General features: G+C 44.3%; 1 protein-coding gene across 2 annotated transcripts in view; it reads right to left on the reverse strand.

Annotated features, from left to right (window-relative positions):
* NPR3 (natriuretic peptide receptor 3) overlaps window positions 1-8,426 on the reverse strand; it is a 52,099-nt gene extending 43,673 nt beyond the window's left edge. For both annotated transcript variants that reach the window (XM_054986756.1, XM_054986755.1), the window contains exon 1: window positions 7,455-8,426. In XM_054986756.1, the coding sequence (XP_054842731.1) occupies window positions 7,455-8,157 (703 nt within the window). In that variant the 5' untranslated portion in view covers window positions 8,158-8,426. The remainder of the gene's footprint in view (window positions 1-7,454) is intronic.
* Between the last annotated feature and the right edge of the window lie 10,741 nt (window positions 8,427-19,167).

Below are 19,167 nucleotides of genomic sequence, written 5' to 3' on the forward strand. Positions count from 1 at the left end.
GGAAAAGCAGTCCATAGTCAAGGCACCACCACAGAAAAAGTTCTCGCTTTGATATCCCTTTTACCTTATGGAAGTGGATGGCAGCAGGGACTCTCAGAGTAGGTATATGTGGGAATAGGAAGTCCTTATTTTTATTAGAAAACTGATAACACCACCTCTCCAAAGAATATGCTCAAGGCAGCTTAAAAAAACCAAAGGATAACATCTTAAAAGCAGCATAAAGTTCATTATTATTAACAAACCACTAAAACCCAGCCAGTCCATCAGAACAGCACAAAACATATGGCAGCCTCGAATGATTCTCAAAACACTTACTTGACCAGAAGTAGACTTTAAAAGCAATTTGAAAGGATCAGCTCCTAAAACTAAAAGCCTGGGTAAAAAGAAATGTAGCACATCACCTAAATGTAGGGTAGAGGCCAGGTCAAGCTCAGGGGCCAGGGCATTCCTCTGCCATAGAGCCATCACAAAGACAGTCTGTCAAGTATTCTGGCTCCAAGAACTTTAAGGCCTTAAAGATACAAACCAGCATTTTGAATGGTCTTTGAACACTGTGGCTAGTTAGAGGTTTGAACTGAAATCCTATACAGAATTACACTCTTTTAACTCTGCTTAGGATTTCACCCTTAGTCCAACATTAAGGGCCAAACTACACATTATGTCTGCCATGTGGTTACCACAGGTACTTGCAGCAGGACACCCGCTGCAAGATCCTGTGAAAGCTCAATTTAGAACCACTGCAAGGGCCCCATTCTGGTCTTCTGTACTTGGAGAAGGTCCAATAGCTCAAGTGAAGCCCTTGAGGAGAAGCTAGAGAGGTGGACGAGTCAGGAGGTTTGGCTCTCTTCACCCAAGCACCCCCTTTGCTCTTAAAATGAAGGCCCACACTGGCTTTATACGTGACTACAGAAGACTCTGGTATAAACCAGTAAGTTTGCCAGCATCACATCAAGTCTGAGCCTAATTTTGTAATGTATCTCTCTTAACTACACTGATGTGGGAATTTAGTTCTAATATACACTAGGCATTACAGAACTGTCAGTTGTTTTTTTAAAAAGTCTCTTACAAGCTATGTCTCGCTTGTTTTTGCGAAGCTGGTGGCTAGAGTTAGGAATTCATGCACTCCCTTAACAGGGGTTTCCACAAAATGCCTTTGTTATTTATGCACTGCTCAATGGGACCTCTCCAAGGTTGTGGAGGAAGAGACTCTTTATTCAGCAGGGCCAAAAGAAAACATCTCTGACTCATAACATATGCAAAGTCACTATACAAGAATGAAAGGTTAAGTATCAGGGTTTTTGTCATCCATCCAACATTTCTTTTTAGGTACGCTCATAGGGATTTTGCATTCTTAGAACTAAAAATCTTGAAAAGCACACCAATTTCTCTTTTTAATTGTGGACGATTACTATACTGTACAACAAAAAGGGGAATATCTTAAGTCAAACAGGAAGTTCCCTGATTCAGCAAAAACATTAAGTTATCCACTGTATTTCCCCCCATGTAATGTACCACCTGGTGGCCAGACCTAGGGTAGCCAATAGGTTTGAAGAAAAATGTCCTGTCCCTTTTCATGGGTGGAATTAGGCAGCTGAAGGTTTTCATAGCGTGGAGATAAATAACATCCCTTGACAAATAACATACCAGAATTTTGTGGATACCATGGATAGCTAAAAAGACAAATAATTGGCTTCTAGATCAAATCAAGCCTGAACTCTCCCTAGAAGCTAAAATGACAAAACTAAGGCTATCGTACTTTGGTCACATCATGAGAAGACATGATTCTCTGGAAAAGTCAGTAATGCTAGGAAAAGTAGAAGGCACGCACGCACGCACGCGCACGCACACACACACACATACTCACACACACGCGCGCGCACGTGCGTCTCTATTAAAGGGACAGGACATTTCTTCTTCAGGCAGTTGGCTACCCTTGCCCAGCAAACCCTTGTCCAGCAAACATGGGATTCCTAACTCTCGTGTTAGGGAGAGAAACGGAAGGCAGAGAGCACGCTCAACCCTTTCTCCAGTTGCTGCTTTCCCCTTTCCCCACTATCTCCTACTGCAGCTATTGCAGCTCCCCATTTGCCCACCTACTTTAGAAACATGTCTGGGAATCTCAGCCGAAAGTAGGTATTTCAAAGAGAGCAACCCCTTCCCTACAAAGCAGCCTTCTCCCCACCCTATTTCTCCCTCCCCCCCCCCACACCAACTGGGTGCAAACATTAAAGGCAGGGTCACGGCCATTTCTGCCCTTCACTACCAACGTGTAGTGTACATTGTACTTTTTAAAATACTGTGGCTATCACAGTAGAAAACAGTTTGTTCTAAGAAGTGGACTATAGCACCAGTGGCTTTAAGTGCTCTGGGTGATAATAAATGTTCCTCAGCTTTGTTGTCCCATGTAAATATCTTCCCACAGTCAACTATTTGTATAAACTGAGTGCACTGTCCATCTTTATCTGTTATTCACAAGGATCAGTCAAGGTGCCACTTGAACAACCTACACTACTGTGCTGCTCCTACTGGGTAATTTCTAAACCATTTAACACATTATATTTAATTGTCCATGCTTTATTTCAGCATTGTTTCAACTGATCAGATTTCTGCAATCCAGACCGTGCTGATTTGTTCATTAAATGTCCCAGCCATTGATTTACATTGTGTAATCTGCCTTGAGTCTCACTGAGAAAGGTGGCTTATAATTAACGCAAATAAGTGAACAAACATGATGCTCAGGGTTCTTCTCAGTGCAGATTTTAATGTGGGGGCTGCTCTAGCTAGGTTTCCTGCACTGCCGTTGCATGTTGCCATTACGCTCCCTTTCACGGATCAAGACGGACATTGCACCAGTGTGCACCTTGATCCACACGATGGAGTAATTTACGAAGAATGCCTTCATTCAGACACGGAAATGAAGACCAACACTTCCTTAGCCTCTAACACCTACTCCTATGCAAAAAACCAGTACTAATAGAGGAGGATTACTTTATTGCTATATCCTACATCCACCAGCTGTTTGTGCTAATCTAGAGTAATAAGGAGGCACACGTCTGGTTGCTGAAGCAATGCAAACCAATCCATACTTCCTCAGTGGGATTTACTGTCAGGGGAATGAAAACCCTGCCCTCAAGGCATAGCTGACTTACGGTGACCCCGTGGGGCTTTAGCGGCAAGGGCCTAATAGAGGTGGTTTGCCATTGCCTTCCTCTGCAAGCCCCATCTTCCTTGGAGGTCTCCCATCCAATTAGTAACCAGGGCTGACCCTGCTTAGCTTCTGAGATCCGACGATATCAGGCTATCCAGGTCAGGGATACTGCAGGTAAGGTAAGGGTACAGAGAACTGTAGCCTCCATGTTGCTTTCAAGGAACCACCCCTATAACGTAAATTCCATTGCAATCAACTGCAAATATTTCATTGATCGTAAAGGCTGTGAATTCCATCACTCCTTGTTGTTCGGTGGAAGTTTCCTTCCAGGGATATTCTTGCTCTAAAGCTCTGTGACATCTGGAGTAGTTGTTACATTCAAATATTTGATGAAAAGCCTTTTAAGTCTCTTGTAAGCTTGTATTTAGGGCATTTCTTACCAAAACTTAGCAACCTTTTTTGGCATATGCTTTCAGCATGTTTATGTGTGCTTTCAGAACAGATGGCAAAGGAATTCCTCAAACAATGTATGTGTTTGGTGGGGGGCAGGAATCAAGAATAAGCAAGACAGAGACGGAGTTTAATATGCATCACAGGGCAGCTTGCCTTTCGCAATGTCTTTCATGTAACTGATGACAAGCACATGCCACAAACAATTCGGCAGCCTCGGACAGAAGCTTCCCTGGGTACATCCCAACCCCCATTCATTGTAAATCTGTCGTCTCTGCTTTCTACGACCCCTGCTGACTAAATGAGTCCAAAAGCCATCAGTGTATGACCTGCCGGAGAACAACTTCCTAGTCTGAATAAAAACAGGAAACACCACAAAAGACAGACTCCGCTGATACTAAGAGAAGTCCGCTTGAAATCCCCAAACATGAAATATTCAGATTAGAGTGAAAAACAATGAAAGGAGATCCTGAAAGCTCTCTCTCATTTATCATCTATACGAACAGGTAATATATTTTTGAACGTATCAGATTTTTGAGGAAAACAAAAGAGGGCACATTCAGGGCAGGGGGGAATCTTGGCAAACACTTCAGTTGGGAAACACTAACAATGAAACAGAGAATGGAAACAAGAGGGCGAGCAGCAACAGGAAAATTAATTTAGAGATTGTGGCACAGGTGGACAGAAATAGGACCATTGATATTTGGACTTAACTCACCCTTGCCCTACATTGCTCTATTATCCAGTGCATGTTTCTGTACATTTCGGTTTGTAACTTTTTGATTCCCCTTTGTTGGTTCACAGTAGAAAAGAGCAAGAGTCCAGTAGCACCTATTAAGACTAAATTTGTGGTAGGGTATGAGCTTTCGTGAGTCACAGTTCACTTCTTTAGATACCTGAAAGAATCTGAAGCCATGACTCACGAAAACTTATACTGTACCACAGATTTTGTTAGTCTTATAGGTGCTACTGGACTCTTGCTCTTTTCTATTGCTACAGACTAACATGGGCTACCCATCTTGATCTCTCTCCTTGGTTCACAGGTAAGAGATGTGGACATGAATATCTGGACAATTTTGAAGGGCATGCCCCTCAATCCAAACTTATCTCATGTACATGTGCATGAATAACTGGAAGATAAAATGGGTATCATATTCTTCGAAGTGGAGAATAGATGGCTCACTCACTGCAGGTGTTGGAAAATAATGGTACCCAAACAAGGGCTCCCTTTCTCACACTGACAGGGAGTCAACAAGCTGTTAATCTTACTGAACTACAGTGATTCATCCGGAGATGTCAATTTGTAACCTGCTTTTGAAAATTATTTAACCTTTTACAAGTCCTGTCTACCTTAAGCCTTCATTCCAGATGATTCTTATGCCATTAATTTTATGAACAGCAGGAGGAAGAAATGCTCCAGGAGAAAACCAAACTGGGTGCGTATATAGTTTATAGGGGTTAGATATATTATCATAATCTTGACAACAGCCCTATAAGGGAGAGATCAGTATTAGAAGTGTGCAAATCACCCTTGCCGCAGACGGAATGATGAGGCTAAGAGAACAGCGCCTTGCTTATGACCACTTAGTACACTTACAGCAGAGGGTAAAATTCAAACTAGGGGCTTCGTGGTAGTCATGCACAGGTGTGTGTGTGTGTGTGTGTGTACGCACATGAAAGAGGCCCAGAAAGCCTATGGTACATTGAAAAATCACTATCCAGCTGCACTTTTGATTTTCATACTTGGCATCTCAGGGAACCAGCCATCCGCAAAAACAATGAAGAATGCATGCGGAGTCACTCCAATTACAGATTACTATGCAACTGTGTGGGCAGAAACAATATACAGCCAATCCTCCAGCAGCTAACGAAAAGCAGCAAGTGAAGATGGTCAATTCCAAGAAGACCAAGGGTGGTAGTGATAAAGGAAAGATGAGGGAGGACACATTACAAATGACTCTTAAAAGGTTGGTGTTTGTGGACACTTCACATTTTTAAAACTGGTTTTTGAACAAGATCCTCCCTAAACAAAAGTAAGGGAAAGGTAAGCGGTAAGTTAGGAGCAAAACTAGAAATTGCAAGATTAGAACTTCAAAAATGTATAGATGATGCTGGTGAAAGAGGTTTGCAGAGGTTACTGAAGTTAATGGGCAGGGGGAAAGGTTAAATGTAATCCAATCCAGAATATGCCCTATTGAAATGAGCCCTTTATATCTACAGTTTATTCCAATACCTTTCTAATCTATATTGCCAGCTGTCTGCACAGTGCAAGATTGTATCAGCCATCTAGTCAATTGTCTCACTGTACAATAAACACACTACTGCCCCATATTTGTTACATTGGAGTCAAACATCTTTCTCCCTGCTAATATTATTGTGAGAAAATCACATTTCCCTGGTGTGCCTATTGAAGCTGGAAGGGCCATGTGTACTGTGACTACAAGTCTGTTAGGGGCACCTATTGGCCAGCGCCTGTATCATCACTGAAAACATTCTGACTCTCATTCTCTTCTGCTTCATTGTAGAAGCGCTCACTTATTTTATATATGGTTTTTTAAAAAATGATCGAGTGCTCCCTGGTGGACCACTGTAGTCATAGTAAAACCCGGCAGACATCTATATTGCAATCCCCCCCTCTCCATTTTAAAGTATACTTTGCTTATCATAAAACACACACACACACACACACACACACACACACACACACAAAGGTACTGAATATTTGCTAAACAGAAAGGAAATGTTCTCCCACTCACTAGAGCAACAAAAGGTGGTAGTAAAGCAGCTTTAGTTCAGTAGTGGAATGGGAAGAATTTCAGGACCTCTCACAAGGAACCAGTGTAGTTTAGGAACTGGTGGGATCTGGAAGATCTGGGTTCAAGTTTCACCTTCAAAGATTCACTATTTGATATTGGGCAAATTGCTCTCTCTCCCCCCCACCCACTACAAAGGGATGAGATTGCAAAGTAAAGAACCCTGCAAATGAATTAGAGGTCAGTCCACTAGGTTCAAAATGGAACCGGTACTTTCATGCAAAGAGGTCAACCACCACAGAGGTCTGAGCCACAGCTGAACCAGACTGTCTCTCCTAAACAAGCCAGAATCTGGCTAGAGGTGCAGGGCAGGGCAAGCGCTCCCGCCAACATGCTTCTCTCCTCCGCCCCAGGATGTTTGCCCATGGCGTTGGGGCGCAGCCGGGGCGCAGCCCTGCCTCGAGCAGGTCTCAAAAATCCCGATTCGGGATTGCTTGAGGGTCAAAGCCAGTCCAGTCGGGGAGCGCAACGCAGCAGAGAAGCAGCGACGATTCGCGGTGGTTGCACGATCCAAGCACTAGGGCCGGGGAAAGAACGCGCACATTTTTTCCGCGGGTCCAAGGGTGCAGCAGACCATTCCTGCACCCTAGTAACTAAATACTGCTATTTTATCCTGCCTTTCCTCCAAGGAACGTAGGGTGCCTGTCCTCCAACAATCTTGCGAGGTAGCCCAGCGACTGGCCCAACGCCACTCACAGAGCAGTCTACGCAGATTTCCTCCTCTCAGAGCCCACTGAAATCAAGCGGCGCAGCCTGGAACAAACTGCATCACCAGAGTTGCCAACCTCCAGGTGGGGCCTGGAGACCCTGCTCCAGCTACCCTGGAGAAGAGAGCCGTTTGGGGGAGTGGATTCTATGGCATCATACCCTGCCGAAGTCCCTTCCCAGGATCGCACCGCAAACCTCCAGGAACTGAAGCTAGCAACCCTGGAACGGGGATAGGATCCCCCCAACACACAGCCCGACCCCCGCACCAACTCCACGGAACCTCTCTGTGCCCCTTGTCCTGAGCGCGGCCAGGTGTCGGGGCCGCGCGGGCTCACCTCTCTCCCCGCCCTGGACGGCGCGCACCACGTCCTCGACGTACTTGGCGCCCTCGTCGAAGGCGAAGTCTTCGATGTGGAGGGCGGCCTCGCGGAAGACGGCGTGGACGCCCTCGACGGCGAAGAAGCAGTTGCGCTGCTCCTTGTCCTCCTGGTAGACGAGCAGCAGCCGCGTCCACTGGTGGCGGCGGAAGAGGGCCAGGAACATCTCGCCCAGCTTGGAGTAGCCCGGCGCCACGCGGGTCAGGTGCGAGTACTCGCCCGTCTTGGCGTTGAAGGCGGCGGCCAGCGTGCCGGCCGAGATCATGGGCAGGTTCCAGTGCGAGGCCAGGCGGGCCACCGGCGCGGCCGCGTACTCGCAGACGGGCCCCAGCAGCAGGTCGGGCCACTGGCGCTGCAGGGCCACCATGTCCACCAGGCGGAACAGGGCCCGGTTGCCGCAGTCCGAGTCCTCGTAGAAGAGGCGCAGCCGGTAGCCCGCCGGCAGCAGCGTGCCGTTCGCCTCCAGGCCCCGCACCGCGTACTCGATGGCCGGCCGCACCCTGCCCAGCGAGAACAGGTACGAGTCGTCCTTGGGCAGCAGCACCAGCACCCGCAGCACCTTCTCCTCGTCCGCCTCCGCCGCCGCGCCCGGGCTGCCGCCGCGGACGCTTCGCGCCAGGAGACTGCAGGTCAGGCAACTCAGGAAGAGGAGGGCAGGCATGGTGGGCGCAGCGAAGCCGGACTGGGAGCAGGAGAGGCGGCGGGCCGGGGGGGGGGGCGCCCCGCGCTCGCTTCCAAAGCGGTGGCAGAAGCCGCTCAAAGCATGCCGAGTTGCATGGATCCGCTTAGAAGGAGCGTTTCTCGGTGCCGACTAAGAGATGGAAGCTATATATATATATATATATATATATATATTAAAACGTGGATGTTTCCAGATCAACTAGAGCCGCCCCGCTCCCGCTGCTGCAGCATCTCCCTCCCCCGTCCGCTGCCTCGCCACCTCCGAAGCGCGCTTGGCCAGCCTCCCTGCCTGCGCCCGCTCGCATAGCCGCGGTTTAAATAGTGGGGTAGCAGCCCGCGCGCCCGCTCGCCGCACGCGTGGTGCGCCTAGCGAGGCCGGGGTTATGCCGGGGGGAGGAGCCATTCATTAACTGCGGGCTGGCCCCGCCCCTCCACTCCTGCCGGCGCCTTCGCAGGGCTACGCCTCCCGCGACCCCTCGCCCAGCCGGCGCTTCCTCCTGGGATTTCTCCCCGGGAGATGCGACGGGCGCACGGCTGGGAAACGAGACGGGGCTGCCTTTCCGCCTCTGCCCCGTGCAGATTTAAGAGTGCCGTCTGTGCGTTTGTGGTCAAACCCCCTTGAACGCGGTGGGGCTCACTTTCTGGCTAAGTTTGAGTTTGCAGTTTTGAAAAATCATTGCTGCCTATCTCGGAAGCATGCCTGTAAGAGTGGTTTCGAACTCGTTCCTCTTCACCCAGTTTCTCCCTGAAATCCAACGACCCTTTTCTCCTTTTAGGAACTGGGAGTCAGTTTCTGATCGATTCCTGTTTGATCAAAGAGAGATGTGAAGACAGGAAGGAAAAGAAGGGAAGTTATGCAGAATTTCATAATTTCACTCTGTAGATGCTCAGAGACAGGCAATGTCCTCTCCAGCCGTCTTGTCTTCCTGCTAGAATACCACTGTGGCACATATAACATAAAACAACTGCAAGGACTGACGATACAAAAGGTGCCTTGGTTTCTCTTCAAAGGGAAATGAAAGAGAAATCTTGCTCTTAAAAGAGGAAAAAGGGAGTAAGAGGAATCTAAAAAAGTGAATTTTGGAAAAAGAAATTCCTCACCCCATAACAACCCTATTGAAAACCATGAGCCAGATAATTTGCTTTGCAATGCAGTATGGATGCAATTAGGTGCAGGGCGGTGAAATGGAAAACTTCCCCTCCCTGCTCATACCCTTGAATGCAAAGTCCATGTTCAGAGAGATGTTCCGTGCAATCAGTTTTTCCTTGTCTCATTAGTTGTCCCGTTTTGAACTGCTTCCTTCAGGCATCACTGGGGCCCACTGATTGCCTGTTTGCTGGCGTGAGAAGACACAGGCTGTAGAGCAGGAGTTGGGGAAGAAAGTCTTGAGTAGCTGTAATAAAAAAACAAATAGCTCAACTGTGGCTGATCCAGCACAAAGGAGATGGAGAAATAGAACAAAACAACTGTAGAGGCAGTAGCTTTACCTTCCAAACTTGCGCAAATTTAGTAAAGATTTCTTTTCATAAAGACTGGAAACTTGCATTAAAAATGTATCAATAACTTTTTGTATAAGGAGCATGCAGCAATGAATGTGTGATGTGAGAGTAGAGCAGAAGTATATACACCTGAATCCTACATGGTGAAGTGTACTTAAAAGTAGGGGAGTGCATAACAGAAAAAATGAGCCAAAATTGCAAACGAATTTCGCTGGTTCAGCTCGGTATAGTGGATTCTGGAATGTTAAACCAAATTTGGGGAAATGAGTTGTAACGAAACTGCCCCTTCGTCTCTTTGTGTGTTATTACACTGCATTTCGGCACAGTGCTTACCAGCGGGCTGGGCAGCAGGCAGGCCAGCATCATGGTGGAGGGAAGGGGAATGAGCCAATTAAAACAAAGTTGCCCGTTGGAGGGGAAGGGGAACTTTTAAAATTTTGGCTGGCTCCAAGGCAACAGCATTTTCTTTCAGCCAATAGAAAATCAGGGGAGACCTGCCACTCTACTCCTTCCAGCCTGCCACCTTGGAGAGGAGGGAGGGAAGGCAAACATTTTCTTTTTGGTGGGGGGGGGAGGGTGAGTGGGTGGGGAGGGAAGATGGGGCGGTAGAGCAAGCAGGAGTCCCTGCCAGGCAGTAACAAGAAGTACCATGGCAGGATGCAGAAGTAATTGTGCACAAAACTTAGTGGGTTAATAGAAGGAGGAGGAGGAATGTGTTTGGGGCCATTTGGGGGCCATTCTAAGGAAATCTGGCTGCAGAGCACCATTTCCCTTTCTCCCCTGCCCCAGGAAGGACAGTCTGGGAAGCATCATCCATTTTCCCATCAGCGTGCTCTCCTGTCTGTTGACACTTGCTCTCCCGGGGGAAGGGGGCGGGTCTGTTAATGGGTGGGTGTCCATTCTGCTTCTACAGAAAACTTAGTGGGTCTCATCCCTCCCCCACCCCCTGAGCAAGAACAGTCAGGGAAGCAGCAAAGTGCATGCATTGCTACTGCTGAAATTCATGTTATATAACACTAAGAAAAGAGCCAAAATCCGAAATGGGTCCGGGGCCACCAAAAACAAAACAATAACAGCAGTGGCTTCATTTCGAAACCCCGGATCCGAATCTAAAACAGCAAAATTGCACACCACTACTTAAAAGTACACTGTTATGTAAAGTACTAATATTACAAAATTCCTACATGGCAGGTACTTCAGTAGGGTTATAAATATGCAAGCCTGCTATACCGATGTGCTGGGAGGAGTTAGCGTCCTGACTTTATGCATCAAGTGTTGAATTAACAACAAAGAAATCCTAGGGCCTCTCAGCTGTGTGACAAAGCTGGTATGAAATCAAAAAGAAGAGACAACTTCAAACTGAGTGCTTTATTTAAAAGAGGTTCAATTGAAATTATGTCAGTGGCGGGGGAGGCTGTAGTGATAATGGACTAATATCACATGCATGATAGTTTGCGATGTGTGTGAGATGTGATTGGCTCCACATTTGACGCACCAAACATGTTTGCCACATTCAATGTATGAAGAATGAATGAGGTATTTGTTTTGGATTTTTTTTTGACATTTTCAGTATTTAAGTAACTGTCTAATTAAAAGCAGCAAAATTTGAGATTTTTCATTTGTGTTTTATTTTATAACAATATTTTCCATAATGGAAAAACATCCGGTTTTGAGTATTTTTTACAATAGTTCTCTAAGCAACTCAAGATGCCATTTTCCAACCATGAATTATTTCTCTTGTGATCACTCAAATGACAATAGAAATTTTATTGCAGACTTGTCTATTTACAAAGCTGATTTCCCAGTTTGTGCAAAAGTTCCAAAGTGGCTCATAAAATTGAATACTACAGGCATCTTTTGAAGTAATAGAACTACTTCAGAATAAATTCATTGGCTGGCCTGTAAATAAGAACACGTGTGGTTGTCATGTTCTGTTAAAAAAAAAATTATGTTTCAGACATTAAGACAGCAAATCTGGAAATGGTTTGCTGTTTCCTCACAAGAACGAGCAGTCCATTCCACCAGCATCTTACAGGGTATTACAGGACTCTGTTGCCATATATGAAGAATCCGTGTGTAAACTGTTTCATTTTCCCTGGGCTTTCAAAAGGATGAAGACAGGTACCAAGAAAGGGAGTTACTACAGCTCTCTGCTGTAGCAATTCTGTCTTCCACACCAAGAGCTCCAAGAGCAGAGGATGGAGCATACTCCCAAGTTGTGCTGAATTCCATAGGGGTCTACTCCCACATTCTCAGCACACCAGTTTGATAATCTGGATTGGCTGTAAGTTAATTCTCCTGTAACAGTTATAGCTAGGAGGATCAAAATAGAAGAAACCATTTGGAGTATACTAAGAGGCCAGCAAATGATGACAGGCCAGTTTTCAATCGCTTGCTGGCAGAGACTGTTCTTCTGGTGCAAAATTACCCAAGATGACAAGAATGAACTAGCCAAATGAACGAACAGGCAGAGAGTGAGGATCCCAGTGTAGCTAGCATTACTAAATGCAAAGTTTTAAACTTTCAAAAATGCTGCTGTGGACGTTACTTTCTAAGTTAGCATAAGTTAGTTCAGAATTTCATATGCATGTCGTGGAATTTTGCATTTGAGGCACAATCCAGGGCATGTTCTAAGGATGTAAGCATGAGTACACACATTCTGGAAATCGCACAATAATCAGCATTCGCTGATGGCTTGAAAGTATACAACATCCCTCACCGATGTGACATCGGAGGCAGATCTTTCTTACCTTTGGCATCACCTTAAGCCAAGTTCACTTTTGTTCAGTTGTAAGCTTTTCCACGCTGAGAATATGATTTATTTACATGTTTCGAACTCCAGGCTGAGAAGGGGCCATTTGGAGCAGAAAAGTGTTACAGAATGAACCAGCTAAGCACAAATCACCTCCCTTCCAAAGTGGCTTTTCTGTAAAATAAATCAATCAATGGGCAGTTGGGGTTTGGTTACCTCTATTGGCATGCATTTCTACTCGTTTATTTAAACATTGGTAGACCATATTGGTGATGGAGAGTGCCATCAAGTCCTAGCTGACTTATGGCGACCCCTAGTGGGGTTTTCAAGACAAGCGACTGACAGAGGTGGGTTGCCACTGCCTGCCTCTGCAACTCTGGTCTTTGTTGGAGGTCTCCCATCCAATTACTAACCAAGGTTGACCCTGCTTGACCTGCTCAGCCTTGCCTGGGTTATCCAGGTGAGGGCTAGAAGACCACATTATCTGCTGAAAAATAATACCTAACACAACATTGAAAAAGAGGCTACAATCAATATCCAAACATTGATATAAACACAATTAGAACTATCAGTCAATAAGTAATCACTTAAAACAATCAAGAAGAAGGAGAGGTACAGAAATGCTAGTGAATTTAAACATGCAGTCACCAGCTTTTTGAAATAACCATGTCCTTGGCTACCAATGTGGGGGCCGGATGAGCCTTGCTTGGAACACGTTCCGAACCGTGGCTCCTGCTGCCCATGGAGAAAGTCCAGATCTGTGGTTTTGCCTCCACAAAGAAGGAAACAAAATTTGTCTCGACAGATCTAAGGGAATGGGGAGAGAAATGTGTAGGGGCTGCTTCTGGGGTTAGGGACGCTCTGGGACATGTCAGATGTTCCAAATCATCTTTGGATTGGATGCAGAGTCAGCCAGCGGGCAGAGGAGTCGCGTGCTGTCTGTGACATCCCCCTTTCAAGAGGGGAGTCTCAGCATCAGGCAGTAATTACAGCCTCTAAGCATCTTCTAAGGCACAACCACAGAGTGCATTGCTGTCACTCACATCAGGCCAAAGTCTTATCTGAAAGTTGCAGCCACAGATCAGAAGTCGCGGTCATAACATCTGGATTATACTGCAGTTGGTTTAACCCTTCGGATCCTACCTGCACTGGAGCATGTGTTCACGGAATCTCGTGGCTCCTGCCTTTGATGATCAAAGTATAGCCAGCTGGTTTCATCCTATTGATGAGCAAGTATCCACCATGCTGCCAAATGTTATCCCCCTGAGGTGGAAGGAACTCTGCAGAGCTGCATAGACAGTACATTATCAAATACCTCTGAAAGATCTAGGAAAATGGAGTGGGATTACGCTCCCTCTGCCCTGGTTCAAACCACAGTGATAAGAACACAAAACTCCTGCGGTAAGAATTAAGGTATTTAAAGTGCACGTTGCAAATAAGCAATTTCAATGTATGATGTAAACACTACTTACAACTCAATCCAGTGCAAAATAAACAATGCAATAAATCTTACATAAAGTGCAAATGCAAGATGCATATACAATTCTTACAAAGTGCAACCATACAATGAAAAGTTCCTTCCACAATATTGCAATTCCAAAATATGTATGAGGTACACTTAAGAGAAGAGAGTACTACACTGGTTCAAACCACCGCAACTGTTGCACTTTTAGTCCCTAAATTTGCTCTCAATCCTGTCTGCTACAGGCCCAGAAAATCCACATTTCCAAGAGTTTCTGAAGCTGTCCTGTGGATGCCCAAAAGGACAAGTAGACACAAGCCTATAGTCATTTAAGTCAGCCCAGGTATGATGAAGCTTTTTTAAAAAAACAGGTAGATAACAGCTTCCGTAGGTGTCTGCCCTTCACCATAGCTGTTCAAAGTGAAGCTAACTTTGGCCTCATTCGGGCATGCAGGGGAATAAGACAGAGACCTGAAGTGATAGAATGGGCCCTGTCTACAGGTGGAGACAGTAGAGGTGGAGAACCATGAAGAGTCAGTTTGGAATGACCCCCTGTGTTTTTTAAAAAAATCCCTGCAAACAGAAGATAATTGGAGGGGGAGGTAGAACCTTTCTTCCTGATCTAATAATTTGAATGGCGTTTTTGTATAAAGAATATAGAATCCACCAGCTGTAGCTTAAGGTGGTACATTCCCCACTTCAGAGCTCTCATTGCCGTTTCATTCTCCGGCCTTAAGAAAGAGAGGATAGTACAAACAAGGATAGTCCAAATGTGTTTTCAGGCCCTCTCTCCCCCTGAAATTGGTACATCAAGCCAAAAATCAGAATTCAAGCCAAGGAAAAATGTCATTTTAATGTTGTTATAAATCAAATTCTGAAGATGTTATTATTTTTGTGTATAGAGAACATAATGAAATCCCAGCAGAGTAACAGATCGTAAATATTTTAACCATCGTAATAAGATAGAACATAAAAAGAACAAAAGAACAGTTGAGAAATGAAGTTTTCAGTTTTTAATATTCAGAATGATTCGAAATGATCTGGGAATTTTAAAAAACACACCCTAAAATGATTCATTTTCCGTTCTCTAAAAAAACCCATTATCAATTGTAAATTTGCCGTGAGTTATATGATGTCTACATCAATACCACAATGTAATGAAAACTGAACACACAAAATTGTTGATGTATTTTTGGCATGATTCAGTGCACAATTACTTGTATGTAACCCCTACTGTCTTCTAAAGTGCATACTCTGATGTAAGTGTGCTTAGAATTTCAGCCTAAGAAAACAGATTTCCCCCCCATTATACGAATGCCTTACGTTTTATATCATCCGATATAATTCAATATATGTTAGTTGGAAAACATTTCTCAGCATCTGCATCTGTCTTAAATAAGATGAAGGGCATTTTCATATGAATGGGTTCGGATGATTCGAATCAGACAAGAACCAATCACCCAAAACGCCCGTGTGTGTGGGGTGGCGGTGGGTGATGAAAAAGGTAGTCAGAACTTATATTGGGTCCAAACAATGAAGGGTAGTTCTGTGTCCCTGCAATAGGAAGTACATCTTCAGTGAGATGCTTCCTGTTTGCCTGTTACCATCTCTGAGGAAGTGCCTTGAATCAATCTAAAATCAGGTTACGTCAGTTTGATTGGGACTGATCTGCTACTTATTTCCATTTGTGGCCAACAGCAGCCAAGCCTTCTGCATCCAGTCTTCTGCTTGAAGAGCAAGATAGATTACTAAAATGGATTTGCACTTTTGTCCTACTCACACTGGAAATAAATCCTCTCTATTTCAACTGAGTATATTTTCACTAGCATGTTTTACGAACAAAGCCCTTTGTCATGGATATGGCTAGAACTATAGGGGAACGGTTGCTGGATATGACCGAGAAAATTGTTCAAGAGACCTACACACACAGAAACAGGGCTAGCCAAGCCCCATAACTAGATAGGCGACAAAGGGAGTCTAGAGGCCTAGAATAAAATGAACTTGGAGAGGGATATAAAACAATAGAGTTACATGATTGTATTGCCATGTGTAGATTAGAAAAGCCATCTAATTCATACTAATGCATACAATGTACCAAGACCCAGGTGCAGGGAGTATCTGAGAATGGCAGGAATGTGTAACATCATAGGCTGGAAACATTATTTGAGAATAGTTTCGGTGGAGAGCCAAAGGATATTCAGATGTATTCCACATCTATGTAGTCTACATAGACTTTGTTAATACAAAAAGTAGCAAGAATGAACTGGCTATTATTATATCTTTCAAGAAAATGTTTCAAATATGGATAATCTTGTTTGGTGCATGAAATTATAAAGATAATAAGTTAGCCAAGAATTTGAATCTCTGAAGCATCTATTGTTACGAAAAGGTTCTGAAACCTTATAAATATAACAAAATAATCTGAAAGAGCTTCTTAGAAGAGGCTTATCGACTATGCCATATTTTTGGGTAAGATACTTTTTTGGACTCACGTAATTGCTTTCCTTTAATGATCTACGATATAATTTTCTGTTGATTGAGTTGATATCAAGACTACTGAATAATTATTTCATAATAATAAAGGTTTAAAATGGAAGCCGCGACTCCATAATTGTATGACTTGTGTACAATACTCGGAAACGAACCTAAAACATTACCTGTGGCATACCCCTTGCCGAGGAATTAAATGATTTAATACAGGAAAGCTAATTAGATGCTCAGGGCTTCTTAAGTGCATGCCTATATCTGAATCAGTAACTGTGCAAAAAATCATTGCAAAATCTTACTAAGTATCACAATCAACACCAAAAACAAATGCAAGCTCCAGAATAATCCAGAACACCTTGTTCCATTAATTTCAAGAATACCTGTTTCCCAGTCCTAAGAATTCTAAGGAAAACCGATCCGATCCAAGCCACACAGTCGTGTCCGACCCTCGGCTACTCCGTAGATCGTCTCCCTCCAGGCCTTTCTGTCCTATAGCGCGTCGAGAGAGATCCGCAGAGTCTCCAGGGAAGTTTTTATAGGGTAGTTCACCATTGCTTTCCCCAACCCAACACACTTAGCCGCACGACAGCCACGAATGGTAAGTCATACGTTGCCACCCCCCTTGGCACTTTGAGCCGGTGTGGGATAAGGGGGCTAAGGAAAACAGGTATGCATTAATTTCTTTGGAATGTGTTTCCGTTCTTTATTTAAAATATTTCTATGCTGCCTTTCCACCCAGTTCAGAGTTCCCAAGGCAGAAAAAATTAAAATATTTCGAACAGTAAAGTGGTTAAACATTTCAGACATTAAAAAGCATTTAAAATACAAAGACGTAGACAATATTTGAAACAACACAACACCATATAAACACATAGAATATAAACATGCAAGAGCTGTAGTGGTACCATTATTTGTTCCTCTGGCAAAAATGTTTAATGTCGCTACACCAGGGTCAAATGGATTGAACAACTTCAGATGGTGTGTAGGACAATTACTGTTGATTGCCAAAGGCTCTGCTGTGGTTTCCATTTAATTCCAGAGGGGCAGACTTGTTAGTCTGTTGTAGCAAAACTAAACAGACGTTTGGATTAATAAAAGAGCAATAAAGAGATTAATTTTTTGTTAGACTTTAAAGTGCCACAGGATTTGTGTTTCATTTAACATTTAGCATCTAAAACCCTTGCTGAGAGATACAGTTTTAAAGCACTTAATAGGAATTTGTGCTCACTTGGCCATTAGGGCATTAAAAACAGTTTGTTTTCAATTAACCCAAGAACCTAATCCTCCATATTAGGAGAAAGTGAACTTTCTATATTGTTTCCTCTGTGGAAGAAAAAAGTGACATTAGAATGCAATATCAATGCATTTGGCGTGAAAGAACTGCAAACAGGTGGCCAGAGTGCTGCTTTCTCGTCATGGATCTTCCATGCACAATCCAAGCACATTTTGCATTTTTCTCTCCCTCTGCAGGTATTGTTCCATGGAGGAAAAAGAATCAGGGGAATGAGTTTGCAAGTTGTGGGAGCTCTGCTTATGCCCATAACTTATCTGAAGGGATATTGGACATGGAAAGCTGTGCAGGGCAGGGAGCCCAGAACCACCTATTCCACTGTCAGACCGCTTTTGTTTCGTTAATTGCCTTGAACAAGATTTTGGAAAGGCAAGTATAAAAATATTCCCAATGAATGAATGAATGGTAGTCTTCTGCAAGCACTACAACCAAGAGGTATGTGGCATTTTAAAGACTTATTTCTTTATTAAAATAGTCATACCCTGCCTTTCCTCTTGGCTGTAAGTGGTTTACAGGTAGCTAGACTAACACCTTTTGTGTTGAATGTTAAATTCAGCCAGTAGAGAGATTTAGATCCAAAACTAGAAACAGCAGAAGTGGGAGGAAGGGAAATTATTACAAATAGAGATCACAAAAGCCAGTTTACACTCATGAAGCTGCATTATACTGAATCAGACCATTTGTCCATCAAGATTGGTTTTATCTACTGAGACTGGCAGTGGCCCTCCATTGTCTCAAACAGAGGTCCTCCACTTCACCTACTGGCTAGTCTGTTTTAACTGGAGATCCCAGGGACTGAACCAGGGAACTTCTGCATGCAAAGCAGAATCTCCTCCACCAAGGCACAGGACTTTACATTGGAGAACACAGATGAAAACAAGATCCAGCCCATTCTTCAAAAATAGATAATCCAGATGGCCATCAACCCTGCCACTCTATTGCCCTTTCTTGCTCTACTATCACAGCAGATGTTGCAAAAATTGTTCTCAGCAGAGGCAATGCTGGTTGACTGGAGGAACATGCAAAGCCCTGGAAGGAAGGGAAGAACTATTACAGAAGTGTCTCTATCTGGAGCCCCAGAGTCTGTCTTCTTCTCCATTCAACATCTGTTAAGGGAAGAGGGCTGTAGCACAGTGGTAGGGCATCTGCTTTGCACACAGAAGGTCCCCAGTTCAGTCCCTGGCATTTCCAGCAGACATTCGCTGATGTGGAAATCCATACCTGAGAGCCTGGGTAGCCCCTGCCAGTCACAGTAGACAATATGCTGATCTTTTCAGGTGGATAGCTGAGCTTAGACTCTCAAAAACTCATACTCTGGAAATCTATCAAGATGGGTAGCCGTGTTAGTCTGTCTGTAGCTGTAGAAAAGAACAAGAGTCCAGTAGCACCTATAAGACTAACAAAATTTGTGGTAGGGTGAGAGTCACAGCTCACTTCATCAGATACCAGTACCAGGTACAACAAATTTTGTTAGTCTTATAGGTGCTACTGGACTCTT

Source organism: Eublepharis macularius, chromosome 8 (assembly GCF_028583425.1).
Source record: "Eublepharis macularius isolate TG4126 chromosome 8, MPM_Emac_v1.0, whole genome shotgun sequence".
Lineage (NCBI taxonomy): Eukaryota > Metazoa > Chordata > Lepidosauria > Squamata > Eublepharidae > Eublepharis > Eublepharis macularius.